The following is a 24,421-nucleotide window of genomic DNA, read 5'->3' on the forward strand; positions in this document are numbered from 1 at the left end:
GGTATAGGATTGATCACTCCTTAATATCCTCAATCTTTCTGTTCTAATTATTTATTGATGAAGTTTCATGGAGTACCAGACAAACTCGCTGACACTCAAATTAGTAAATGACTATTATTCACAAACTAATCGCTAAGAGTTTTTTTTTTTTCTTTTACTTTATCTTTTTAAATACTAGTTTTAATAGATTGAAGGACAATGAACCTTTGTAACTAATTATAAATTATTTTAATTATAATTGTATCTATTAATTTTGATTATCTCTTCAAATAATTATGTCCCTTAAGAAATGATTAAGCTTGGCCAATCTTTTAAGAAATTGGGGTCTTCTTCTATGTATGGACTATTTCTAAACTTATTTTCTATGATATGATGAACAAATCCAAAATACGGATGAGGAGTGGTAGTGAAAAACACAACAGGAAATACTTAATGAATGATGTTTATTATAAAAAAAATTACGTAAGGTAACAAATTGGTGGGTTGACAATGTATCTGAAAACAGATGATTTCAAGTAAAAATAATGAAGAGTTTCCAGCATCAACTACATTCAAGGTCCAAAATGACGAAAGAAAATGAAAAAGAATGTCTAGGAGCTAATAATTGACTTGTCCAGCAAAATTTTTTGCCTCCAAGAGCAGAAATATCCATCTCCTCATGCTTTCTAATATTAAAGCCTTATCCTTCCTTAACATTAGATGGTATCTGCATGCAGCCAGTTAAACATCATTTAGGAGGTATGACCACATAGCAGAAGACTGTAGCCTACGATTTCAGAATTCATACCTTAAATTGATGTTGTGTCATTGCAAGTTTCAATGGAGTATCTCCAACTATTAACCTTAGTATCTTCACAAAATCAGCCCGGGATATCTGCTTTGACTGAACAAGAACGGCATGATATATTAGAGATATTTCATCAATCAAGGCGAGGGCAACAACAAGTCGAGCTACTTTACATACCCTGAACTGTTCATAATGTTCTCTGACACGTTCCATATCATTAGGAGGAACCTTGTTTCCAATAGCAGCAAAAAGCAAAGGAAAAGACATCCAAGGCGATGTTGGAACCCTTGGGGGAGCTGTGCCCTGGACATATACCCCACAAATCCATCTTTATATACATGGGTAATACGCTAACAATATTCACTTAAAGACATATCTCAAAAAATGTTTGGTGGTAACTGTAAACCGGTAAAAGTAGTTTTCCTGGTAACTGTACGTTTCGCACTGAACCAAACACATTAATGGTAATAATCAGCACTACACTACCGAACGGTAATAACAACACTATACTACATAACGGAATAAACGTAAAACAAAAAACTAATCATGCTTAAGAAAAATACAAGGCAAAATCGGTAAAAAGAAACAAAGATAACACTTGCAGGTAAACAACAGTTATAGAATAGGTATTAACATAGAAAGCCCCCGGAAAGAATGAGTCCACAACTCAAATATCAAGTAACATACCTTAACTACTGCACAAGAATGTAACAGTCCTTGAGGACCATGGCAGGCTGTCATAACCCCAGAAACATTATTCTTCCTTTCACTTCCACCAAAAAAGCCTGTAAAAGTGCATAACTTATTATTGATCAAGACAAAAAATTAAGAAAGGAATAGCAGTCAGCCAACCTGGCATCAGAAAGCACCCACGAGGAGATATCAACAATCTATGGATGAAACAATGTTTCCTAATACTAAAATCTTATAGAATTTTTTTTACCTAAAGGAAAGAAAAAACCACGTATACCAACTTGTTTGCCTTTTGTTCTACTCATTGAGTACTAAGTACATAATATTAAAATGCACAACTTATTGTTAGCAGGAAAGCAAAAATTTAGTAACAGGAAAAATTAAAGGAACAATGCATCACCTTCGGCATCAAACGACAGCTTGAAGCTAACTACAAATTCTGGATAAATGTGGGTGTTCATGTTTATATTCCACACCACATAATATCTCGGACATTCAATGTCATCCACCCCATTATCATATTCACAGCTACTGGGTTGGAACTGACCAGTGCCAGGACGGAGAATCTCCATGTTCCCCATTATTACACGACAAAGGACCAAATGTCGAACCCCATTTTCGTCAACATCACAATAACGTGCACTGTACATACAGAAAAATTTAATCATTCTCTAAATATTCCAGAAGAATGATATAGATACAATACATAATGGTAGGCACAAGAAAGTGTGAAATAAACATAATATGCTAAGAGTAAATATGGAAAGAAAGTACTTTGTGTGTAATAATACATATAATAAAACAATCTCAACAAAAAACTTTGACAGTTGGAATTATAATAATTAGGAAAAGAACAAAACCAGGAAGAAAATATGCTCACAACTCCATACAGAAACTATAAGTAGTGCAGCAAAAACTGGTTAAAGAATATTCCAGCAGTTATGCATAGAACACTTTATAACCAGTATCCTACCACATAATAGACACTAATGTTTAACTTAAAAGTTATATAAATATAACATACTTCTTTATTGGCATAGAGTACAGAGAAAGAACAATGCAGAGAAAGAACACATGGATGGAGTCAAGAATAAAAGTAAGATTGACGAGGAGAAAAAATACCAGCATAGAAATTTCTAGGATAAAATTGCAGTAGTGGAGACTATGACTTATGCTATAATTTAGATAGATTTTAGTGACCAATTGCATTAGAACAAATACAATCAACTTTGCAGCTAAATCTATAAATCAGGAGAAGCTCGAATACCACCATTCATCTTACTTTTACCAAGATAGAAGATAAGCCACATATATGTTCATCAAGACGACAAGAAAAGGTATTTGAATGATTAAATTTGTTGAAAATGAAAATACCAAAATTAACCTGATGTCAGGGCAGGTAATGGCTGCAAGATGAACACCAGTGCCGTATGAACCTTTAAATGCAGATAGTCTACAGTGGCCAAGCCCATACTCCATCATTGTATACAGTTCTCGTTTAGTAGAAGCAAGCCAAGCATACTGAATATTAGCATCCCCATGACATTTTTGTGTAATTTCAGCTTGCTTCAAGAATAGCTCCAATCGTGCTTGCATTGACGCACCTGAGCACCGGTCAATTCCAACAATGTCAGAATCAGTAATGCCATTATTGTTCATTCCCTTAAGAAATATCTTCTGTACAGAATCGAAATTCAACCTTCCATTTACAGATTCAGTATAGGCATCTAAATCTATTTCTTGATTTTGCTGTATAGATTCGTCAACATTTTCACAGTCCTCTTTGTTAATGCTATTTTCTACTTCTACATCATATGGACAGCTCTTTTGTTTAGTATCAATTCTAATACCATTAAATAACGCATTGGACTCGTCAGAACACTCCCTCAACTTCCACTGATCCAGTCCATTTATTTCAATTTCTAATTGTAATTTTATTTCATTAGAACCATATGGCTCTTTACTTTTTCCAGTGCCCTGTTTCCAGAGATTATAAGGCTCTTCATCATAAGCAGCATAGACCTCAGGGAAGAAGCAGCCTCCTGCCTCATCAATCCAAGCCATTGGTTGTTGCAGACCAGTTTTCATGTTCAACTTATACATATGGAAAAAATTTAAAACCATATGATACCCATTTAACTCCACCTCCACAACCGACTTCTTGATTTCAAGATCTTTCTTAACCAAGTCAAGAATATCACTTGGAAAGTCCACCCACTCACCATTCTTATAGAACATCAGACGAGCTGGTTTCCCACTTTTTTTATAACTTAAAAATCGGTTACTCAAGGACTTCCCAATATGAGGACCAGCATTTGCATGTTTTTTTCTATATTCACCCAATTTTATCTGTTTTACCACCCTGCCTGAAGGCTGCAAAGCTCCACATTCATGTGCAGCATATTGGGTAGGTCGCTTTCTCTTCAATTTGAGAGCAATCCTATCCAATGCCTTTGCAGTTTTCACTTCCATTTTTGTCTGCTAGAAAATTATCTACAAACCTATGTAAACAGTCTTAGGTGCATTAGTGGAATACAACCCTAGACCCTGAGCAACTTCAAAGAAACTGTGGTGGCAATGCTGAAGACCACGATATCAAGAATCTTTGGTACTCCCTGGATATTTAAAACATTTTAGAATATTTAACTAATATATAGGATCATTCCATATGTTAGCAAAATAAAGAATAAGGTGTAAATAAATAAAAGCATTCCCTGCAGAACAAAACAAAGTAATATCATACTTGCATAGGTAAAATATCACAAAAAGTACTATCTCATACAGCATTGAACTAATAAAATGTTGTTAAAAGAGCAATCAACAACATACAAAAGACAGTCTGTTGACTTGGAAGACTTTTAATACAAATAAACTCAATGAACAGGCTAATTCCATTGTCCATTGCCTATTCCTTCTAGGCAAAATTGCTTCAATTTTACATCAACTTTTTCTCATATATTTAGAGCCACTCGTGAAACCAGATTTAAATCAGGTAACAAGTGACCATTCTTTTTGTGTGGTCCACGAGCAAGTTGACCCACATGGCCCAGGGAGCAACTGGCCATTATGTGGTACAAGAGAAGTTGATACACACAGTTCAGTAAATGCACATAGCAATAAATGAAATATGTAGGCTGCATGCTGATTAAAAGGGAAGTGTATGCTGTGACTGGAAACGTAAAATCCCCGCTCAACTAGAACAGTATCAAAGGGATTTCAAGCACTCCTCCATCTTATCACGTGACCACAACAAATATTAAGTATAATTATGATAAAAAACAGTATACATACACAATCTTCTCTAAGTCACCTACACAAATTCATGTGGTTCAACTAGTGATTTACTAGTTTGAATAGTAACTCACTAACTCAGTATATGGATTGAGTTGATTATTAGTTGGGTTTTTAAAACACTGGACATAAGGTATATTCAAAAGTTGCCCTAAATGCAGTCCCTCCTAGCCTGTGCAATTGAAACTCTTAGGTCTAATGATTTCATGGGACCTATCGACATGGCCTAGGTAGTATTCATAACTAAGGCTAAGGAAGTTCTCACTTTATAAGTTATGTCATTAAGCTAGGCCTTAAGCTTTATTCCAATTTGTATTAGATTTAGAGAAAGATTCAAAGAAAATTTTATGATCTGTTTTCTAAAATGAAAACCCATTGACAATAATTATACAAAAAGAGCTAGTCAGAGAGTGCAATAAAATGAAAAACAGCATAACACCCATCCTGTAAAAAGAGTACATAGAAAAGAAAACGAGCAAAATCTGTGTGATTTTAAGATGACCAAGATACCAAATTAGATCTTACAAACATAGTAGCACCAAATACAGACCATATGTTATCTAGGTCAAAGGACCAATCAGCATCACAATACCAATGTTGTCAAGGATAGGAAGGGGGATAGAAATCGGAACTCAAGGATCATAACTAAGAGTTTCGAGTACATGAAAAACTATACTCGTAGACCTATGCATGGATTAAAAATAATACATAAGTCTTGAATGGTAAGATTCAATACATAACACAACTACAAATAGGTTCACCATTCATAAAATTATTCATAATAACTAATAAAATCATAATTGATCAATAGAAACAAACTACCCAAGGAGACTTTTCATATCAAAAGAAGGATAGTCATTCTCCTTCACACGATCTTCATTTTCATTAATGTCATCTCCTCCACAACCTTCATCATTTTTAACAATTGGAGGAACCTCCAAATCATCCATAGGTGCAATAACATCACTAACATCTTCTCCAACTTCAAATGAGATGTCTTCATCTAAAGCATGCAAAGTAGAATTTTTTTAATTCTCCCCCACAGTCCATTCATCATCAGAAGAAATATCATCAATGTTATAGTCATTTGTTTTTTGAACATCCTTCATGTTCATTCTTGAATTATCCATTGCAAACACAACGTCATTCCCTGGTCTTTTTCCATAAATAATTTCTTTTTTTTTGGTGTGGACCTAAATAACTATAAAATCAATTGACACATCATACTCACATACTAGGTGGTATAGGTAAATAATTATAAAATCAATTTCATAAATTTAAATTCTTATCCTCTCAAAAGCACTTCAACTACACTCACAACCAATTGTAGGATTAACCCTAAACGAGAGCACCATTGAGGTAACAAAGAATTTGCCTCCTAGAAATCCAATGGTGTTCCAAGGGCTTGGACATAAACTGATTTCAAGTCTTGTTACAGTTACATACTACAAGTCACTCACAACATACTTGTATAGAGTAGCATCCACGAAGACTTCCATTGCAACTTTTATTAGGAGATCATGAACATATTTCCTTTCATGAGAATGAGTGAACGATCCAACTTAAGTTTGACTTCATTGTCTAAAGAGTAAACAAGCACCTGGAGGACCTTGAGAGAGAAAGCAAAATTAATTTTGGAGATTATAATTTGCATCGGGGTAGAAGAGTTCCCAATGATAAAATATTGTCGTCTACATAAACAAGAATATAGATGACATATGTCTAAGTACAATAGACCAATACAGATGGATAACATATAATTGCTTTAAACTAAAATGGGGGCAATATGGCTCTCAATTTGTCAAACCAAGCTCTGGGAGCTTAATTGAGGCCATAAATGACCTTGTTCAACCAGAAGACAAAGGATTTATCTGAGACTTCGAATCCAATAGTTTGGGTCATGTAGACTTCTTGCTCAAAGATGTCATCAAAGAAGGCATTGTTCACGTCCAGATCTAGGGTTAGAGAAAGATATTCGGGAATTTTTTGAACTATTATCTAAAATGAAATTCCGCTGAAAACAGTAATACGGTATTTATATGATAAGAGTTCTAGACCCATGGCTCTAACCAAATTTAGAAAGTGCAATTGAATGAAAAACACCCTACCATCAATAGATGCACAGAGTACATAGATAAGAAAAACAACAGAGTAAAACTATACTTTAATAATACCAGATCAAAGTCCATCCTAGATTCAATGTTGGATCACCCACATTATACATATTGCAAGCCAATATCCTAAGGCAAGAGGGTTGTTGGCACCGTCATTGTGCTAGGAGTGAGGGGTGTGTTTAGTCCCACATCACATATACACACAACCTAAGCAGTGCTTTAACTGAACCTTACGTAGTCCTCACCTTAAAAAACTCAAATTTTAAGATCATATACAATTTTCACCAACACACATACACAATTCAATTTTAGATTACTAATAGATTTTCAAAAATAGTTACTATTTCCAAACCCAATTATTAGTAGTTTATATATAAATAGTTTGTGCTTGTTATCATCTAAATACTCTAATAGAGTCATACAGAGACACAAATATACATATATGAAAAAAATTCACTTTTGTTATATTAAGTTTGCAATGCAAAAATATCTCCAGAAAAGCAGACCGAAAATCATGCATGCTTGTTGTATGCCCTTAAAAGTACGACCAAAGAGTGGGTAGAAAAGAAAACAACCAAATTTCGAAATTCAATCAGACTAAGAAAACTAAGAATAGCCCTTGATTGTATAAAATGAGATAATATGGATAGCTAAGAGAATAACAAATAATAAACTAAATTCCAAGTAGCAACTGGGTTTATTATTTTAAATTCTCAACAAACCAGAACAATTATCTATGCAACGTAGACACAGCAAAACATAAACATCAAGAAATTCACAAATCGGAGAAACATAAGGTTTACGACAAAATTAACAAATAGAACTTGTATAAATGAATTTAAGGCTTGAGCATACCCAGCCATGCATGAAGCTACAGTGCATACTCAACATGTTTTTCCTGAAACGGCTCTGCTCCTGATGATGGAAATTAATAGCATAAAAAAATCATAAAAGACAAGAAAAAGCATCACGAAATCAAAAGAACAAGTCCATGGCAGCTAATAAACCGCTGTTAAAGACATCGTATAAACAAAACAACACAGCCAAAAATAATTTCGCGCTTATATCACCTAATCGCTTCCAAATTCCAATAGCAAAATCAGCCTAGAGATTCATGTAAAAGCCATCAAAATCAACTCAAACACATAGAACAGCCAATTCCAATCCCGATCTACCAAATCACTGCCTCTAATCCCAAATCCAAACCAAAGCCGAAAATTCCAAAACCCTCGCAATTATTCAAATTACCAATTGAAAAAAAAACATATAGAGGAATCGAGAGAAGGTTTCAGAATTACCTCGACAGTAGAAACACAGAAAACTACAGAGTTACCTATTTGCCACAGACAACTTTTTTTTTTCGTTTTTCTTATTCTGTATTCTCAACTCCAGTGCTTCAACTACGATGAAGATATGAAATGATAGTATTCTTCGCTGAAGAACAGACCTAAGTCGTTGAGTCGGCAAATGGCAGGATTTGGTAGAACCCAAGCGTGAAGAGTACAATCATGATGGTGAAGAAGTTTCCCCTCTATAGACTCTGCAATTCTCTCTAACACCCCTTTTCCAAGTAAACTCATGCAATATTCATTCTAGAGCTTTGATAAACCTACCAGCCTCGCATGTTGCTTTCCTCACAGCCCCTTTTCATTGGCTGCATTTTCAAAATTAAAAAGAAAAAACTTAATTATATAATTTTGATCATCTATATTTTAACTGTGGAATTTAAATTTTCAACAAATTAAGTTGTATGATTTTATTTCCTCCCTTTATCATTCATCAAATTTTGCTTACTCTTGATGATGATTGCCGACAGGGAATTAATTATATATGTTATGATGATTATTTTAGTATGTTTTTATCAGTGATTATCTTAAATTGATATAAAATAAAAATAATAGATACTTTCAACATTCAATTGCATCAATTAAATGTTTTTCTAATATTCATAATAATGAAAACATTTTAATTGAACAGAGTTTATAAATAATATTTGACTATATTTTATTAGAACCTGTATAAGTTTAGAAAATATGGTATAGGTTAGTGAGAATTTTTTGATGGGTTAAGTAGTCTATGCAAGTTTGGAGTAAAACATAAAAAAGTGGAAAACATGAGAAAAGAAAGGGTACACGAATTTTGAATCCCCTAACACTTCTTAAGGATGAGTTTTCCATCTATTTATATGGAAATTAAATTGAGTTTTGTTTTAGCTTTGTTTTTTTTAATCTTTTATATGATAATGTGATTCATTTTAATTATATTCTAAATAATTGAATATCTTTAAAATATATTATACTTGATTGTTATAAAGATTCAAAAATATTTGAAAAGATATATGTTAAATTAAAAAAAATTAGTAAATATTATTTTTTTTATATTTATTGATATAGTTAAATAAAGTAATTATTTAACAATATCAAATAAAATATCTTAACATATTTTCTTCCAAATTATCTTTAATCATAAACATTTATCAATTATCATTTCTTTTAGTAAAAAAAATAGAGAAAACAGCAAGATCCAATTCTTTTTGTTTGTTCCCTTTTCTTAGCTTAGCCAAATTTCTTCATTTTTTTATGGATTGACTTCTAACAGTTGTATTAGTTATTAGAATTATTTTATTCTCTGTTCATATTTGTGCATTTATGTTCATATATTTTTATACTTATATTCCTTTTTTATATTGCTATGATACCATGTTAGAAGTGGGTTCTACGCCTAATTTTTATTTTTTTTTTAAAAAATGAAATATTGTATTTCTTATTGAATGATAAGGAGAGTACAATTGATATTGATATATATAATTGTTGAGGTTGTGTTTTTGTATCCAAAGAATATTTATGAAACTAAAAAACTATTTTTCATGTGTTTTTGTATCTCTTGCTAAATAAACCCAATTATAAAAAATCTTAATTAAAATATTCTATTAAAGTACAAAAACAAGAATCCAATATTAAAGACTAAATGATGACATAAATATGCACTCATCACACCCCCACACTTATCCTTTTGTACTCCTGGGAAAAAACTTAATAAGTTCAAAATGTTATTCCATATCAATATTCATATCTACATTAAACCAAATGAAAAGAATTTGACTGGAAATTAATCAACTTTCTAAATCAAGTTGTCATGAATCATGCGAATAGGAAAACTCTATTTTAAACACATGAGTTAATCTTTTGAATTTATCAGGAAATCAAGTATGAAAGAGATCACTTAAGCTAAAATGTATATTCTTCACTCACCAATGTTCTCTTAAGTGTTTAGGTTTGTGCTTGCACTCAAAATACTCATGTATGTAAACACTACCATAACTTAGCAAGATTTTAATATTCATATACTTTTGGAAAACATGCATTCAAAGATCATGAGGACTTTTCACATGTTGTGATGTGGCTAAGGCAAAAGGTAGGGAAAATTTAGGATATGAAAGCTTAAAAAGTTTGGATAGAAAGAATTAAGGAGCAAAGATATTTGAAAACAAATATATTATTTTCTTTGTTCACTTTATGAAAAAACAATTATCCTTCTTTTTCTACTTTTATTTCCCACTTTTACTTTTTCTTATCTTTTTTTTTCCTTTCACCCTCTTTTTTCGTGAAACTTTTTTCTTCCTTTTTCCATTTTTATTATTTTGTGCACACTTTATTCATCACTCATTCGTAACACAATTTATTAGCTCCTTCTTTCATCCTAAGATAAGAGATAATATGATCTTTTTCTTTTCAAGGTTTTGCATTGACTTTAAGAAAAAGAAGTTAAAGGCTCAAAGGGGCTATCAATGGACTAATATTAGGGTGGACTTATTTGGCCAAGTAGCTAAAAACAAAAAATGTCTCAATCATATCAAATAGTGCATATATACCTTAGTTGCAAAATAAAAGAATCAAACTAAATATTATAGTATACACAAAACATGAGCAAGTTACTCAAGAAAAATAGGAATGACACACAATGGTCCATACATCACAAATAGGGTCAAAACTCACAAGGCTAAAAACTCTTTCACAAAATATTTAACCAAGTAATTATCAAATTAACTCAATTAATAATTTGTAATTATGAATCAATTAGGCTAGTTTCTAATTAATTCAACATAAAATATGACTACTATTTCAATTACGATAATTCCAACTACTAAATCAAATCCTAAAATCAAATGTCAATATATTTTATTGAAAACAATAAAATATTTTTATGTGAATTTCTTATGAGACATACTGTATAAGTTTCGCCAAGTAGAAATTTAATACTTTCACAATTTTTTCAAAAAAAAATCACATTTTTTTTAAAAATAAAATAAAAGTTGAAAAAAAGAAAACAAATCTTAATTAAAATTCATCTCTCCCACACTTATTTAAAAAATTATCTTTCATAGACTTATTTTGGGGAGAAGACAAAAAACTTTTGAAACTTTTGGCTCAATTTGGTCACATATCAAAATTTATTTTCTTTAATTTTATGAAGTACAAGTCATTGTGTACAATTTTATTAATTTTTATTTTTAATGAAAACAAATGTTTTTAAAATTTTAATAAAACAAATTCTGTTTATGCTAAAAATAGAAAATAAACATGCATACATCCTTAAATTTTTATCAACTATAATATCAAATGAATTTAAATCTAGCATGTTTTCATGTTGTAGCAACCTTTCTTTTTGTTCCGCAACTAAGTCGACAAATATCACGACTAAAAATTTATTTACACTGTTCACATCAACAAACTTGATGCATGCAAAATTTAACTTCAACTCAATTTCAGCATCATCAAGTGAATTAAGATGGTAAATAGGATTATAAATAATACTCATAATCTCATCTTGTGAGCAAAAATCTACACTTGAAGTAATTGGCTCTACTACTTCGTCATTAACAAATTCAGCAACACCTTTAGTAAAATTTGTATGTCCATAGTAGACATATAAGCATAATGTGATTCTATGATTGGTTGTTGTTTTAATCTTTTAGAAAAATTAGCTTCCACTCTGTCCAACCTCTGATTCAATTCCTTAATCATTTTCTTCAATTCGATATTCTCAACCCATATCTTCAAAAAAATTTGAAACACGAGATCATTTAGTTGATGTAAAGTCAACTTACTTATATCAAGTGCAGTAATAGACGTGACAACTTGTTGCTGATTACCATATGAATCATGTGGTTGTTGTGGATAGTAATCAAAATTCATTGGAAATCACATTGTTGATTATTTTTATATCAAAAATTATTTTGCATTTTTGAAAGAGGTTTTCTAAAAAGAAATAAATTGAAAGATTGTTCAGTAGACTTCTAGGGAAGAGAGATGTGTCTCAGTGGACAACTTAAGTACTTTATCTTTCCTATTAGTTTCTTGATGTTCTGCACATATGAATTCCATTACACTAAATTGTTCAGCCATTTTTTGTTAATTCCCAAAGGGGAGGGTTAATGGAAATTGTAGAAAATGTTGATCATTATCAAAAAGGGGAAGATTGTTGATAAGGGGAGCTTAGTCTCTACAATATTGGTTTTTGATGATGAATAGGTTTAAATGATTAGAAATGGCTTTAATCATTCTTGCATAACAAAATGACATAACAAGTGTTTAAATCCTTAACATGTTAGTGCTAGATGTTTTAGTCCATTCATGATTAGTGAAATAAGCCTAAAACAAATTGAAAATCTAGTTTATGGTAATTATAATTGATTACATAAGTGATATAATCCATTAGATTAAGCTATAACACTTAGAAAGCTAAACAAGGGCAAATCACTCTGTTATAATCGATTATATAAGTTACATAACCGATTAAAATAGAGAGAAAGACATAATTTGTTATATAAGTAACATAATTTGTTAAGAAAGGTAAATGGATGACTAACTAAGCTAAGTGGCAATATAATCAATTATACAAGTTCCATTATTGATGAAAACAGAAACAAAGGTATAATCCATTATACAAACAACCTAATCTGTTAGGTTAGTTGGAAGAGGCAGTTATAGGCATAAATGTTGAAATAATCGATTATACATGTGCTATAATCTGTAATAGATTATGCTAATAATATAATCGATTAATCTACGCCAGGATTTTGTTTATGTATATAAATCAGACTCGAGACCTGTTTCATTAACTATTTTAATTGGTATATACTTACTTTATTTCTGAGTTTTGAGTACAAGGTCTCTCAAGAACGTGAAAATAGGAGGGGGCTCCTTTCCTCTTCCTCTTGGTTCTAGTTCGTTTCACATAGGGACGAGAGGCGTTTTCGGCCCAGGCACAATTCTATTTCCATGACGCTAGGGGTCCGTCCTCTTACGTCTCCATGGCAAGGATTCCTGTTTGACGGTGTGGTTGTGAAGGAGAAGATTTGTGATGACAATGTGTTTGGAGACAATATTAATAAGGATAACATTGATAGTATGGTTATGATATGATTGATGAGGATGTTGACGATGATCATGGTTTAGAAATGATTATGTTAGTTAAGATAACGTTGTAAATGACGATTTGTGTTGGTTGCAAAACCAACGACAAGTGCATAGATAACAGCGTAACAAGTGATAAATATCGTTATCTCCCAAGGGACTTGTGCAACACATGACAATTCTTCCTTTTTTAACTCAGTTAGACATCAAAATGGACAAAACAACACAAGAAACTCTTTTTGGTATTCTATCAAACAGTTGGTGTGCAAGGAATTTATATTTAAAAGAAACTTCGTTGGAATTGGGTTTCATGAATCATATGAATATAAAACTTTGTTCAATATTTCATTATTTCATTCAAACATTCACATCGAGGCATACTAGTATCAACCCCTTAGCAACTAGTTCTAAATTAATATATCAAACTATTAATCCCTTAGTCAATTTAACATACAATTTGCATTAAATCCGATGATAAGAATGACCAAGCTATTGAGTCTATCCCTAGATCCCAAATCACTTACGTGCTCTATCTATGTCCATGTTCAAAGTTATTTTCCAGTAATCAGAGACATTCAAATAACATTATATTTTCATATGTAAATTCAAGAAAGAGCATATGAACAAACAGTGATATATTGAACAGGAAAATTACATCATAGCGAGTTCATTACATCCAATCCCAACAAAAGAAAAATTTAACTACTCCTAGTCATCTAGAACGTACACATTTGAAGCAATCCCTTGCAAAAATGGTGTCTTGATAATTTGAAGTAGTCTCCTAAAGTTCCTGAGATGTTTTCGTTTCTTTACTCTGTCTGGAACTCTGTCAAGAGTTTTACTTTCTGTCTATTTCCCACTTTAAAAATCAATTGAAAATAACTAATTTGCTAAGGGCACAACTCTTCATGCTAAACGAATATTCAACTGCAACTTATCTTTAAGTGTCTTTTATTTGCTCATGGAGTTGTCCTGGTGCGCTAAACAGCTAATCGATTTAATGTTGGCTTAGCAAGAAACATCTAACAATATAAATTCTTATACAATCTACTATACATTTTCCTACTTCTAATTACAACTTTTTCTATGAGAAAATATATTATTTCATGAATAAATACAATTTTTGAGTTAATTAATAAATCTGAAACCATGTATTTTTCATACTTATCAATTTGTTATTAAATTGTGCTTAGTTGCTATGTATATATTATAGTTATTGGTTCCAAATGTATGACAGAAATAAAAAAAAATTAAATTATTTAAAGTTTTTGTATTATAAATTGTTGTTTATTTTATTAATTTAGGTGTTATATAATTGGATTTATGATGTTATAATTTTACAAATTTTATTTTTTCCTCGTATACATTGGGGGCGTTACATAATATATAGATTTTCACAAAATGCGTGCTCATAAATATAACCATTTACAATTCTTTTTAGAAATTCCTTCAATGCTATAATTAAAAAAAGGACTGAGAATATATAGACTCAAAAAAGAAATGCGTCTCTCAAAAAAAGAAGAAAAAAAAGTTTGTTCTATTAACAGTCTTTATAAACAAATTTTAAAATGAAAAACAAATTCAAAACGTTTTTTAAGATTGTTTGAAACGTTTTTAAAAATTAAAGATAAGCATTTAGAATACATTTCCTATTTGGCTATCATCACTAATTATTTTGGATTTTCTTCCTATTTGATTATTGCCATAGAAAATATAACTCTCAAATTATTGCAATAAAAAAATTTGTTTTTTAACAGTATTTGTATACAAATTTTAAAATGAAAAACAAATTCAAAATGTTTTATTAAAAATTAAAGGTAAAACGTTTTTTAAGATTGTTACTCATCTTTTATTTGATTTTTCACGAAAACCTTGTCTTGAAAATATTAAAAATAAAAAATTAATATAAGTTAACAGTGTTAAGCATTTAGAATACAATTCCTATTTGGCTACCATCACTAATTATTTTGGATTTTCTTCCTATTTGATTATTGCCATAGAAAAAAACATGTATTCAAAAGCTAAACTCTCAAATTAATAACATTTTTTATGATAAGTATTATTATTATTATAATTATAAGAATAAAAACAAGGTAACATTAATTTTCCATAGCACAAAATTCAATTGTTCAAGTTAAAAAGAGAAAACTACTATTTGTTATTAAATATTATTATTTTATTGCAATGTGCAACCTCCATAAATGGTTTCAACGTTGATATGCAATATTAATATTATTGATATTGCAAAGGTTAAAACCTTGGAACGTTACAACGTTAAGGTGACAACTGAAAAAAAAAATTTATTGAGCAACGTTCAATTAATCTTTTTAAGTGTTCTAAAGATATAAAATTTAATGGCTTTTATTTTCTTTTATTGATTTTATTTTTTTTATTTCTATAAATAGAGAGTTCATCCTTCATTCCAATAGACACCAAAGTCAATCTTCTTCTTTCATTCTCTTTTATTCTTTTCCTCTTTGATAGGTTACAGATCCTAGTGGTTATGTATTGACACTTGGGGGTGGTAAAAAATTATTGCAAGATCAATAATGGAAGTTGAGTTTATTGCTCTTGAGATGACTGGTAATGAAACCAACCCCATCAGTATCAATACACTGTGATTGTCAATCGGCATTGAGAAATGATATTAGAAACATCGAGGGGAATGAGACTTAAGCCACTTACAAACAAACAAGTGATGGTAACTCAACCTTTGTGATTGGAGATCCCATGAATAAGGTTCATATGGGTAAAAACAAGTCACTTGTTAGTTATGATTGTTAGTTATGATGTCCCTTACTATGATGTGTGTGTGTGAAAGTGCTAAAGACTGCATTATTGATAAGCTAAACTTTGTCATTAAAATTCTATGTGATAAAAGAATTTTAGCTTAAACAAAGTTTTTAATGATTTCCATATCCCTTAGCAGCATACACTTGATGAAATCATCTATATGAGTGTCGTTTGGGGTCACTTGTATGAGATCTTGACATGATCTCTAGAGCACTTATGCGCAACACAGCGATAACAATAAGGATTGTAGGGGTGTATTGTGATTGATAAACCTTTAACACACGTCAAGTGTCTTTGGTTCATATACCGACTACATTGTGTGTTAAGTGTCTCAATGTAAGATTGGTTCATATAGCTTGCTATACCAACTACATTGTGTATTAACTAGCTTTGATGCATTACATCCTATGAGACCCAGAATATAAGTTTCTTATCTTTCTTTTAATGTTTGACCTATTTGAGTCAAAGACTTTTTCTTTCAATTTTCTTTTGCAATATGTGGGAGATTGTAGTTAAATATTATTATTTGATTGCAATAGAAAGTTGTGCAACGTGAATAAATGGTTTCAACGTTCATTTGCAACATTAATATTATTGATATTGCAAAAGTTAAAACCTTGGAACCTTAGAACGTAATGTTGGCAACTGTAAAAAAAAAAAAAGAGCAATTTATTGAGCAACGTTCAATTCATTTTCTTAAGTGCTCTAACGGTATAAAATCTGATGGCTTTTATTTTCTTTTAATGATTTTATTCTCTCCTAACTCTATAAATAGAGAGTTCATTCTTCATTTCAAGACACACCAAAATCAGTCTTATCTCATTCTCTTTTCTTCTCTTCCTTTCTAAAAACATCTGGGTTAATTTTTATACTCTTGTCAAAAATATTTGCTAGTTCTGAGATCTTCAAAAATATTCTGAAAAGTTTTTGTTGTATCCTAAAGACTTGCGCAATAGACCGCAGATAAATCCTTAAGGACAATGACTTTACACGCATCAAGAAATTTTATTCGTGTTTGTGTAAGCTTTTCTACAACATTATCTTTTTTTAAGATTAAAATAAATATATTTTAAACATATATTATTTATCAACGTTTAATAAAGATATTTTCTATTAACAACTTGTATCTTGAACAATTTTAAATTTTTTTTTTTAAAGTTGTGTTTGTATTATCTTTCTAAATAAATCTTAGAGAGGACTTCTCTATAATAGTCCTTGTTTGTGTGGTGTGCAAACATTATCTCTAAAGCTTTTTTTTTTTTTTTTTTTATTTACTCTCTATGGACGATCTTTCGGACGATCTTTTGGTATCTAGAAGCATCTATTTTTTAAGCAAATAGACCAGAACCTTTTGTTGATGTTTCTACTTTTTCTTGGTTGAAACTGACGTGTGTTATTGCAAAGTACAGTAGCAAGATGCTTTGCATTGCAACCACCATTACCATGCATTACCATGTGCATGAAACAGGTCAAATAATTACTCGTTGTAGTAAGAAACTTTGCAACTACCATTACCATGTGCATGAAGCAGGGTTAAAGAAGTACTGATTGTAGCCTATTCTTTTTAAGTAAGGAAAGTGAGGTTTTTTCTTTGTTGGATCATCCGTCACCAGTTTTGTTGAGTATTATTGAGATTTTAACATCAACAAGATATAAAATTAATTTATAATATATAAACGAATGTAAATTTTATTTTAACAGTTAATTTTGTAGAATTAAGTTAGACTTAAAATTTATACAGTAAATTATGTAAAAATTTTTTTTTTTGATATTTATAATTATTAGAAATATCACAATTATCTTTATAATTATGATAGGTTTTTTCACAGGTTTCTCCCTCAATTCTATACTGTATTTCTTCTGTCCATCCATTTAAAATGTGGTTAATGTTATAGTTTCTGAGTAATATTGGTAGGTATGTAATTATTTGCTTTTCACGTGTATTTGATAAATCGTAAATCTTTTAATAAAGTTTCATAATTATAATAATTATGAAAGGAATTAAATGGAAGATTTAAACAAGTTTGCAATTACATTTTTTTGAGGTTATTTACAAGAAAGTAAACTTTATCGAGTTAATATTATCATAATAAGAAAATGTTTGGTTTAATTATTTATTTGATTTTTATTTTGGTTCAGAAACTTCAAATTAATCCTTTATTTTTTTTTAGTTTTAATTTGTGAAAAATTAATATAATTAGGTAAGCAGTACAACCCAAACAGTATTAATCACAACTTTTGCTAAAATAAAACAGTAATTATTACTTTTGTATAAATTTTATGTTATTATTTTTATTAAAATTAATTTTTTATTAAATATTTTAAAAAATATTTTTAAACCAAATAAATATATCACTATATTCTATTTAAATAAATTACATATAAACAAATATTTATAAGGTTAACTTAGTCATTAAATTCCGGTTAAAATAGTTAAAGTGAATAAAAGTTACAGTTAAAATTTTAGAGATATAAAAGTTTACATATAATTATTAATTAAATTTTTTTAAATAAATAAAAAATTAAATATAATTTTTTATAAAATTGTTATAGTTGATTTAAATATAATTAAAAAATATTTGATAAAATATAAACTTTATTAAAAATATTAGTATAAGATTTTACCAAAAAATAATTTTTGTCTATTTGAATGAGAATAACACTGTTTTATTTGAACTGTGATTAAAAAATAAATATAAATACTAAATTATAACTTTATTTGTGACTGTAAAATTATTACTTACACGTAACGATGGGTTATGTCACACAATTTTAATCTGACACGTGGGTTTTTTTCAAAAAAGTAATAATAATAATAAAATAATTTCAAATAACTGTAAAATGACATGATTTAACATGATTTTGTAAAGTACTATAGAAAAATGATCAAATTGTATAAATCTTTTACAAATTAAAATTAAAAAAAATAATAACTAACTTAACAGTTTTAGATAAAAATAATAACTAAATAATTAATTAAACTATAATAATTTATTTAAACTTTTAAATGATGGAAAGATACACTGTTTAAAACCATTATTAAAAATACACACGTCATTGTAAGAAAACTGCAAAGAATTTTAGGAAATAGGTGATATAAATGCTACATTTCACTAAATTAATTCTGTAAAACACATAATAATAATAATAATAATTACTATTATTATTGTTATTAATTGAATATATGAAATTAGGCTAAGGAAAGTAATTGATATTGTTAATAAATGTGAGATAAACTCTCCACATATTGAATTTTGTTGCATCCATTATTCATGGTTGATTTTCATTTTCGTCAATTAGTTATTTGTGGTTATAAAGCATAATTGTTTTGTGCTATACTAACTAGTGAAGAAGCAGAAAAAAATGGCTCAGATTTCAGTTTGGGTTTCACCCTTTCGCCACCCAGTACCGATGGCTCTCGTCGCCGTCACTTCGCCCACTCCCTTCATATTTTCTCAGAACGTTAAACCGCTTTCTCTCTCCTCCTCTCCGCTCTCTCACCTCTCTCTCTCACCGCGCTTTCCCAGGTCTCCTTCTCGCCGCATCCGCGCCTCCGCCGCTGACGACGCCGGAAAGCCGGCTGGGAAGATCTCCGACGAGTGGGGCGAAGACTACGAGCCTGAAGCCGAGGCTTCATCGTCCAAGCTTCCCGACTCTGATCCTCCCAAGGACGAGGACGAATGGCAGGAAGGAGGTGAAGCACCCGACGCCGGCGGATATATCGACGGTGGGAACGGAACTCCGGTCGCTGAGGCTCCGTCGGAGGAGGGAGTGGATGATAAGGTGGAGGGACTGAAGCGTGCTTTGGTGGATACTGTCTATGGAACCGAGTTAGGGATTCAAGCCGGGTCGGAAGTTCGTGCTGAGGTGTCCGAGTTGGTGACTCAGTTGGAAGCGGTGAACCCTACCCCTGCCCCCGTGGAGGAACCTGCCCTTCTCGATGGGAATTGGGTTTTGCTGTAAGTGTGAATTTCTTTAGGAGTTGTGGTTTTTGTGTGTGTGATTATATCGTGTTGTGACTATAGAATGTCTCATATGATTTGTGTATCATTGCGTTTCTGAATGAATTGTCTTCCAATCATAGATTAATGAGTGTTTGACTGAAGCAATAGAAAAGCGTAAACGGATACTACCAGTATTCTGTGGCCCTAGTAAGAGAGGATTATAAGATTTAAACATGTTTTAAGTCGATGAACATCTGGGGCTATTTTCTGAAGATCGCTGTTTCTATGTAATTTGGTTAGGTAAGTTTGGTTGGTACTATGAAGAACTGGAAAACTGCTCTGCCACAGTGCTTCATGGTTGACATTTCTGTGGAACTTTCTTCTAGTGTGTCAATAGGGGTGTGATCCATGGTGCTTGAGACAGAGGAGAGGAAGGTGTACCTGCAGAGACTTTGATGCTCAAGTTCGGATTTGATAGAATAGCGGTTAAGGTAGTTAGAATTTGGAAGACTAAAGGCTAAGGTGTACGGATAAAGTATTTGACTGAGGTCGCCATGAGGGGTTGGTGGCTCTTTCATCATGAGCCTGTCACATCTCTCTCGGGGGTTTGTTGTGTGATGTAGGATTTCTTTTCTTTTGAATACATGGCTGCTTTATTGACAGAGAAGGCTCCCTGGTTTATGGCCAGATGACCTTTGTTTGAGAATGGCAAGCCTTTACCATCCACTACACAACTAATTGATAGGGAAGAAGAAGAGGAAGTTATTGAGCCAAGATCGTTCTTCGTCAACCTAAACCTCTAAAACGTACAAAGGGCGTAATCATTGATTTCTTTATGGCACAGAAGCATTGTATCAATTGTTGATTGGATTTACAGGATAACTTCTAACGGAATTGTTGTGACTGCTGGGAAAGCATCGAGTTATTATTTTGTCCTCTTTGCATTTGTGGTTTTGGCTTAAAAAGTTAGCATCAAGTTTCTTAGAATCGAATAGCTAGGGTTTCAAAGAATAACTAGGTTAAAGTGCGTGAGTGAGAAGCTGTTGCAAAAAAAAAAATTCAAACTTCTAAAAGTTTTGTTAGATAGACGCTGCAAATCTACAAACTCAAAGGTTTTAAGTGTAATGATGTTTTTTTTCACCGTTGTTTAGTTGGAGGTTTTAATGAAGCAACGTCTACTAAACCGAACTTTGTGGAAAAAGAGGCTCGCCGTGTTGGTGCTAGAAATGACTAATTTTTGGTCATTTAGATGGTTTGGGTGGGTCTATGCAAAACAAGCCCTCAAGAGAAACCCTAATTCGACAGAACATGCTTTAGCCCCCCTCTTCCTCCACCAGAGTTCCTTTCCCATTGGGAAAATTGTCTGATTGCTTTTGGCCTGGAAAATTATGTATTTGAGGTCCTTGACCAAAATCTATTATCATTATCCAACCCTGGAAATGGCTTACAACCAGTAAGTCGAGTTTGAAAGTGTTAATGTTAGTATTGAGTATTCAGAACCAAATGCCGACCTAATGAACTAATTAACCACATTCCACCGGGAAGAATGATAATGATTTTCTCTGTTTCTTTCTATTTTCCTTTTTTATCACTAAATGAATCTTAGAAGGGAGATTGCCATTTGTACTTTGGTTTCTTATATTTTCTCGGGTTTTTATTGGATTCATGTTTAGTTTAAAGGGCACATTGCTGGCTGATTGAAATTGAGGATAATAATCGGGGTAACTACTTACAAGTAAAATCTTCTACAGGAAAAACTCATAATTACAAACCCTTGAAGTTTTTCTGTTACTCCAACACTTAATGTTCCTTTTTACATTAAAATAAACTCATAATCTATTGTGTTAGTAGTTCTTGATTAAAGTCATCGCTTCTTTATTTGTCAAACTGTTTTCAGGTACACTGCCTCTTCTGAACTGTTGCCTCTTCTAGCAGCTGGAAGATTGCCTTTGTTGAAGTTGGACAAGATTTCTCAAACAATTGATACCAGTAGCTTCACCATTATAAACTCCACAACACTGTCTAGCCCTTTTGCATCTTTGTCTTTCAGTGCATCTGCCTCATTTGAAGTTCGAAGCCCTGCAAGAATACAGGTATTCCCTTGAAAACATTATTATTTTATGAATGTTAAAGAGAAGGTAGTAAAATGACAAAAGGTTCTGGGGGTTAACATCTAAAGGTGAAAAGCACCAAAAGTGCCTTTCTCATTGATTTATTATTTTAATGTTAAAAGAAGAGTAAATATTTGACTATAATACATTAGCTTACCATAAAAATTAACTATTTGGGCCATAAAGGTAATGTTCACAATAAAAGTTAAGATGTTTCACTAAACCATGAGTTGGTTGCGCCAAAAGTGTCAAACCCTAATGCAAATTAGATGGTTATTTTACAATCTTTGACAACTGATTAGGGTGTTTCACCTGAACCAAAAAGACATGCCTGTACCGCCGAAGACAGTGATTTGATCAGCAAGACTGCAAGAGGGGCTGACGCTTCACCTTACTTCCTCAACTGCTCATTTTTATATCTTTGACTCTATTGGTTTATTGGCTAAAGAAAAAGATAGGAGAGGTTAAAGGACAGTCTGTGCAGCTAATATGATGTTAAAAGAAAAATACTTACCACGTTTATCAAATTCCATGCTTTGTAATTTGCTGGTACTTGAAAGAGTTCATCCTTTTGTAATTAAGTGGTAAAATATATATCCGCTACAATTCTATCTCGCAAATGTGATATTTATAATGCTTATTGTTAATGATATTGCAATTCTTATGCTGCCAAATGTCGTATGTTACTCTATAATTTGTTGAGTGTGCATATGAACTTTTTTTATTGCAGCGATCAGAAAACTCTTGTTAACATTTCTGTATGCAAGCAGGTCACTTTTAAAGAAGGTGCAATACAACCTCCAGAGATAAAGTCTAAAGTTGACCTACCAGAAAATGTGGACATCTTTGGCCAAAAGCTTAGCCTACAGCCTCTGCAACAATCCCTTGGTCCACTGCAAGGTCTGGTGGAAAACATATCGCGGGTCATTTCTGGTCAGCCAGCTCTCAAGATTCCCATCCCTGGCGAGAGGACAAGCTCCTGGCTTCTTACTACATATCTTGATCAGGACTTGCGAATATCAAGAGGAGACGGTGGTCTTTTCATTCTAGCCAGAGAAGGAAGTCCCCTTCTCGATCAATAGGAAAGTAATAGTAGTCTTTCTTCTTCGCCATCCGTCCCCGTAGGACGAATAATCTGAAAGGTTTATTCAAAATGTCTCAATTCTTTTTCCTATAAATCTGAAGTATATTTAAAAATGACGGGTTATGTTTTCAGGCTGCAACTCTACAATATATAAACTATCGGAAAGATAGTGTCAACCCCTTATTAGCTTCGGTGAAATATTGAATTGGTGAGGGAATAAGAAATCCATTTTATGAAGCTACTTTTGAGATTATGAGACTGTTGTCCTAGTTGGGAGCTAATTGCTGCTCTGCATATACTTTGGACTTGGTTGTTATTGATTTCTTACCCTTCTTCAAAAGATTGTTTTGGGGTGCATAGAGGGCATTTTCTAACTACCCTGCTTTATAACGGAACGTTATTAATACCTTTCAAACGGGAAAAAAAAATCACCGGGGAAGTTGGTAGTTTTCCCGTCAAAACTTATTTTGTTAGAAATTGACCTTTATGTTTAAGGGCTCAATTATTTACGGTGTTGTGTGCTTTGTTATTTTTCAGAAAAGAAATCCGCCAATAAAAACAAAAAGAATGGAAACATTAAAACTTAATTTTTATGTCATCATTTATGTAGAAAACATAATCTGCCTTACATAATCATCCCGAACTAAATGTAAAGGAATTGATGACTATGTACATGATGCATAGTTCGTAATGCCTACCCTGTCTGCCAGAGAAGTTAAAATTGTTAGCATTTATCACAGAAGTTAAAATTGTTAGCATTTATCACGTAGCACTTAGAGAAAAATCTGAATCTTGTACCAACTTCTATTGAAGGGTATTTTTAAAATATATGAATACATTATAAGAATAAATACTTGTTGGTATTCATCAGCTTAACCTTTTCGGGCTTTGTTAGATCTGCTCAAAATCGCTTCACAGCAAATTCTGGCGAGCAAAAAATAAAACTAGAAAACCACTTTCCCGGTTGCTGCCTTTCGTGAGTTAACAGTCTATCTCTCCAACTGTACTTTTGCGTCAGAACAGTTAATAAAAGGGTAACAAGTGAATGTCACCTCCAAAGAAGAATGCATTAGAATATCATATAAACTCGATTGAATAAACGTATTATGTACCTATATTTGCATAAACATGGTATGCCTAACCAGTTGACATGGAAAAAATCAGACGACAAGTAGCACAAACCAAATT

General features: G+C 31.7%; 2 protein-coding genes across 6 annotated transcripts; one reads left to right on the top strand and one right to left on the bottom strand.

Moving 5' to 3' along the window:
* Nucleotides 1–426: 426 nt before the first annotated feature.
* LOC106777631 (inactive poly [ADP-ribose] polymerase RCD1) lies at nt 427–8,456 on the bottom strand. 5 transcript variants are annotated; one of them, XM_022775769.1, is made up of 9 exons: nt 8,184–8,456; nt 7,741–7,800; nt 6,239–6,380; nt 2,865–4,095; nt 1,881–2,122; nt 1,475–1,572; nt 965–1,090; nt 788–883; nt 427–706 (listed from the first exon to the last, which is right to left on the bottom strand). In XM_022775769.1, exons 4-9 carry the CDS (start codon nt 3,950–3,952, stop codon nt 680–682), a joined length of 1,677 nt encoding a protein of 558 aa, XP_022631490.1. In that variant the 5' UTR covers nt 3,953–4,095; nt 6,239–6,380; nt 7,741–7,800; nt 8,184–8,456; the 3' UTR covers nt 427–679. The 5 variants fall into 5 exon arrangements, with proteins under 5 accessions (XP_022631490.1, XP_014520776.1, XP_022631489.1 ...); XM_014665290.2 differs by lacking the exon at nt 6,239–6,380; XM_022775768.1 differs by having other exon boundaries at nt 7,741–8,456.
* Nucleotides 8,457–19,413: 10,957 nt separating this feature from the next.
* On the top strand, nt 19,414–23,590 carry LOC106777904 (plastoglobulin-1, chloroplastic). Its single transcript, XM_014665723.2, has 3 exons — nt 19,414–20,053; nt 21,936–22,131; nt 22,920–23,590. Exons 1-3 carry the CDS (start codon nt 19,458–19,460, stop codon nt 23,229–23,231), a joined length of 1,104 nt encoding a protein of 367 aa, XP_014521209.1. The 5' UTR covers nt 19,414–19,457; the 3' UTR covers nt 23,232–23,590.
* Nucleotides 23,591–24,421: the final 831 nt, after the last annotated feature.

This window comes from Vigna radiata, chromosome 11 (assembly GCF_000741045.1).
Source record: "Vigna radiata var. radiata cultivar VC1973A chromosome 11, Vradiata_ver6, whole genome shotgun sequence".
NCBI lineage: Eukaryota > Viridiplantae > Streptophyta > Magnoliopsida > Fabales > Fabaceae > Vigna > Vigna radiata.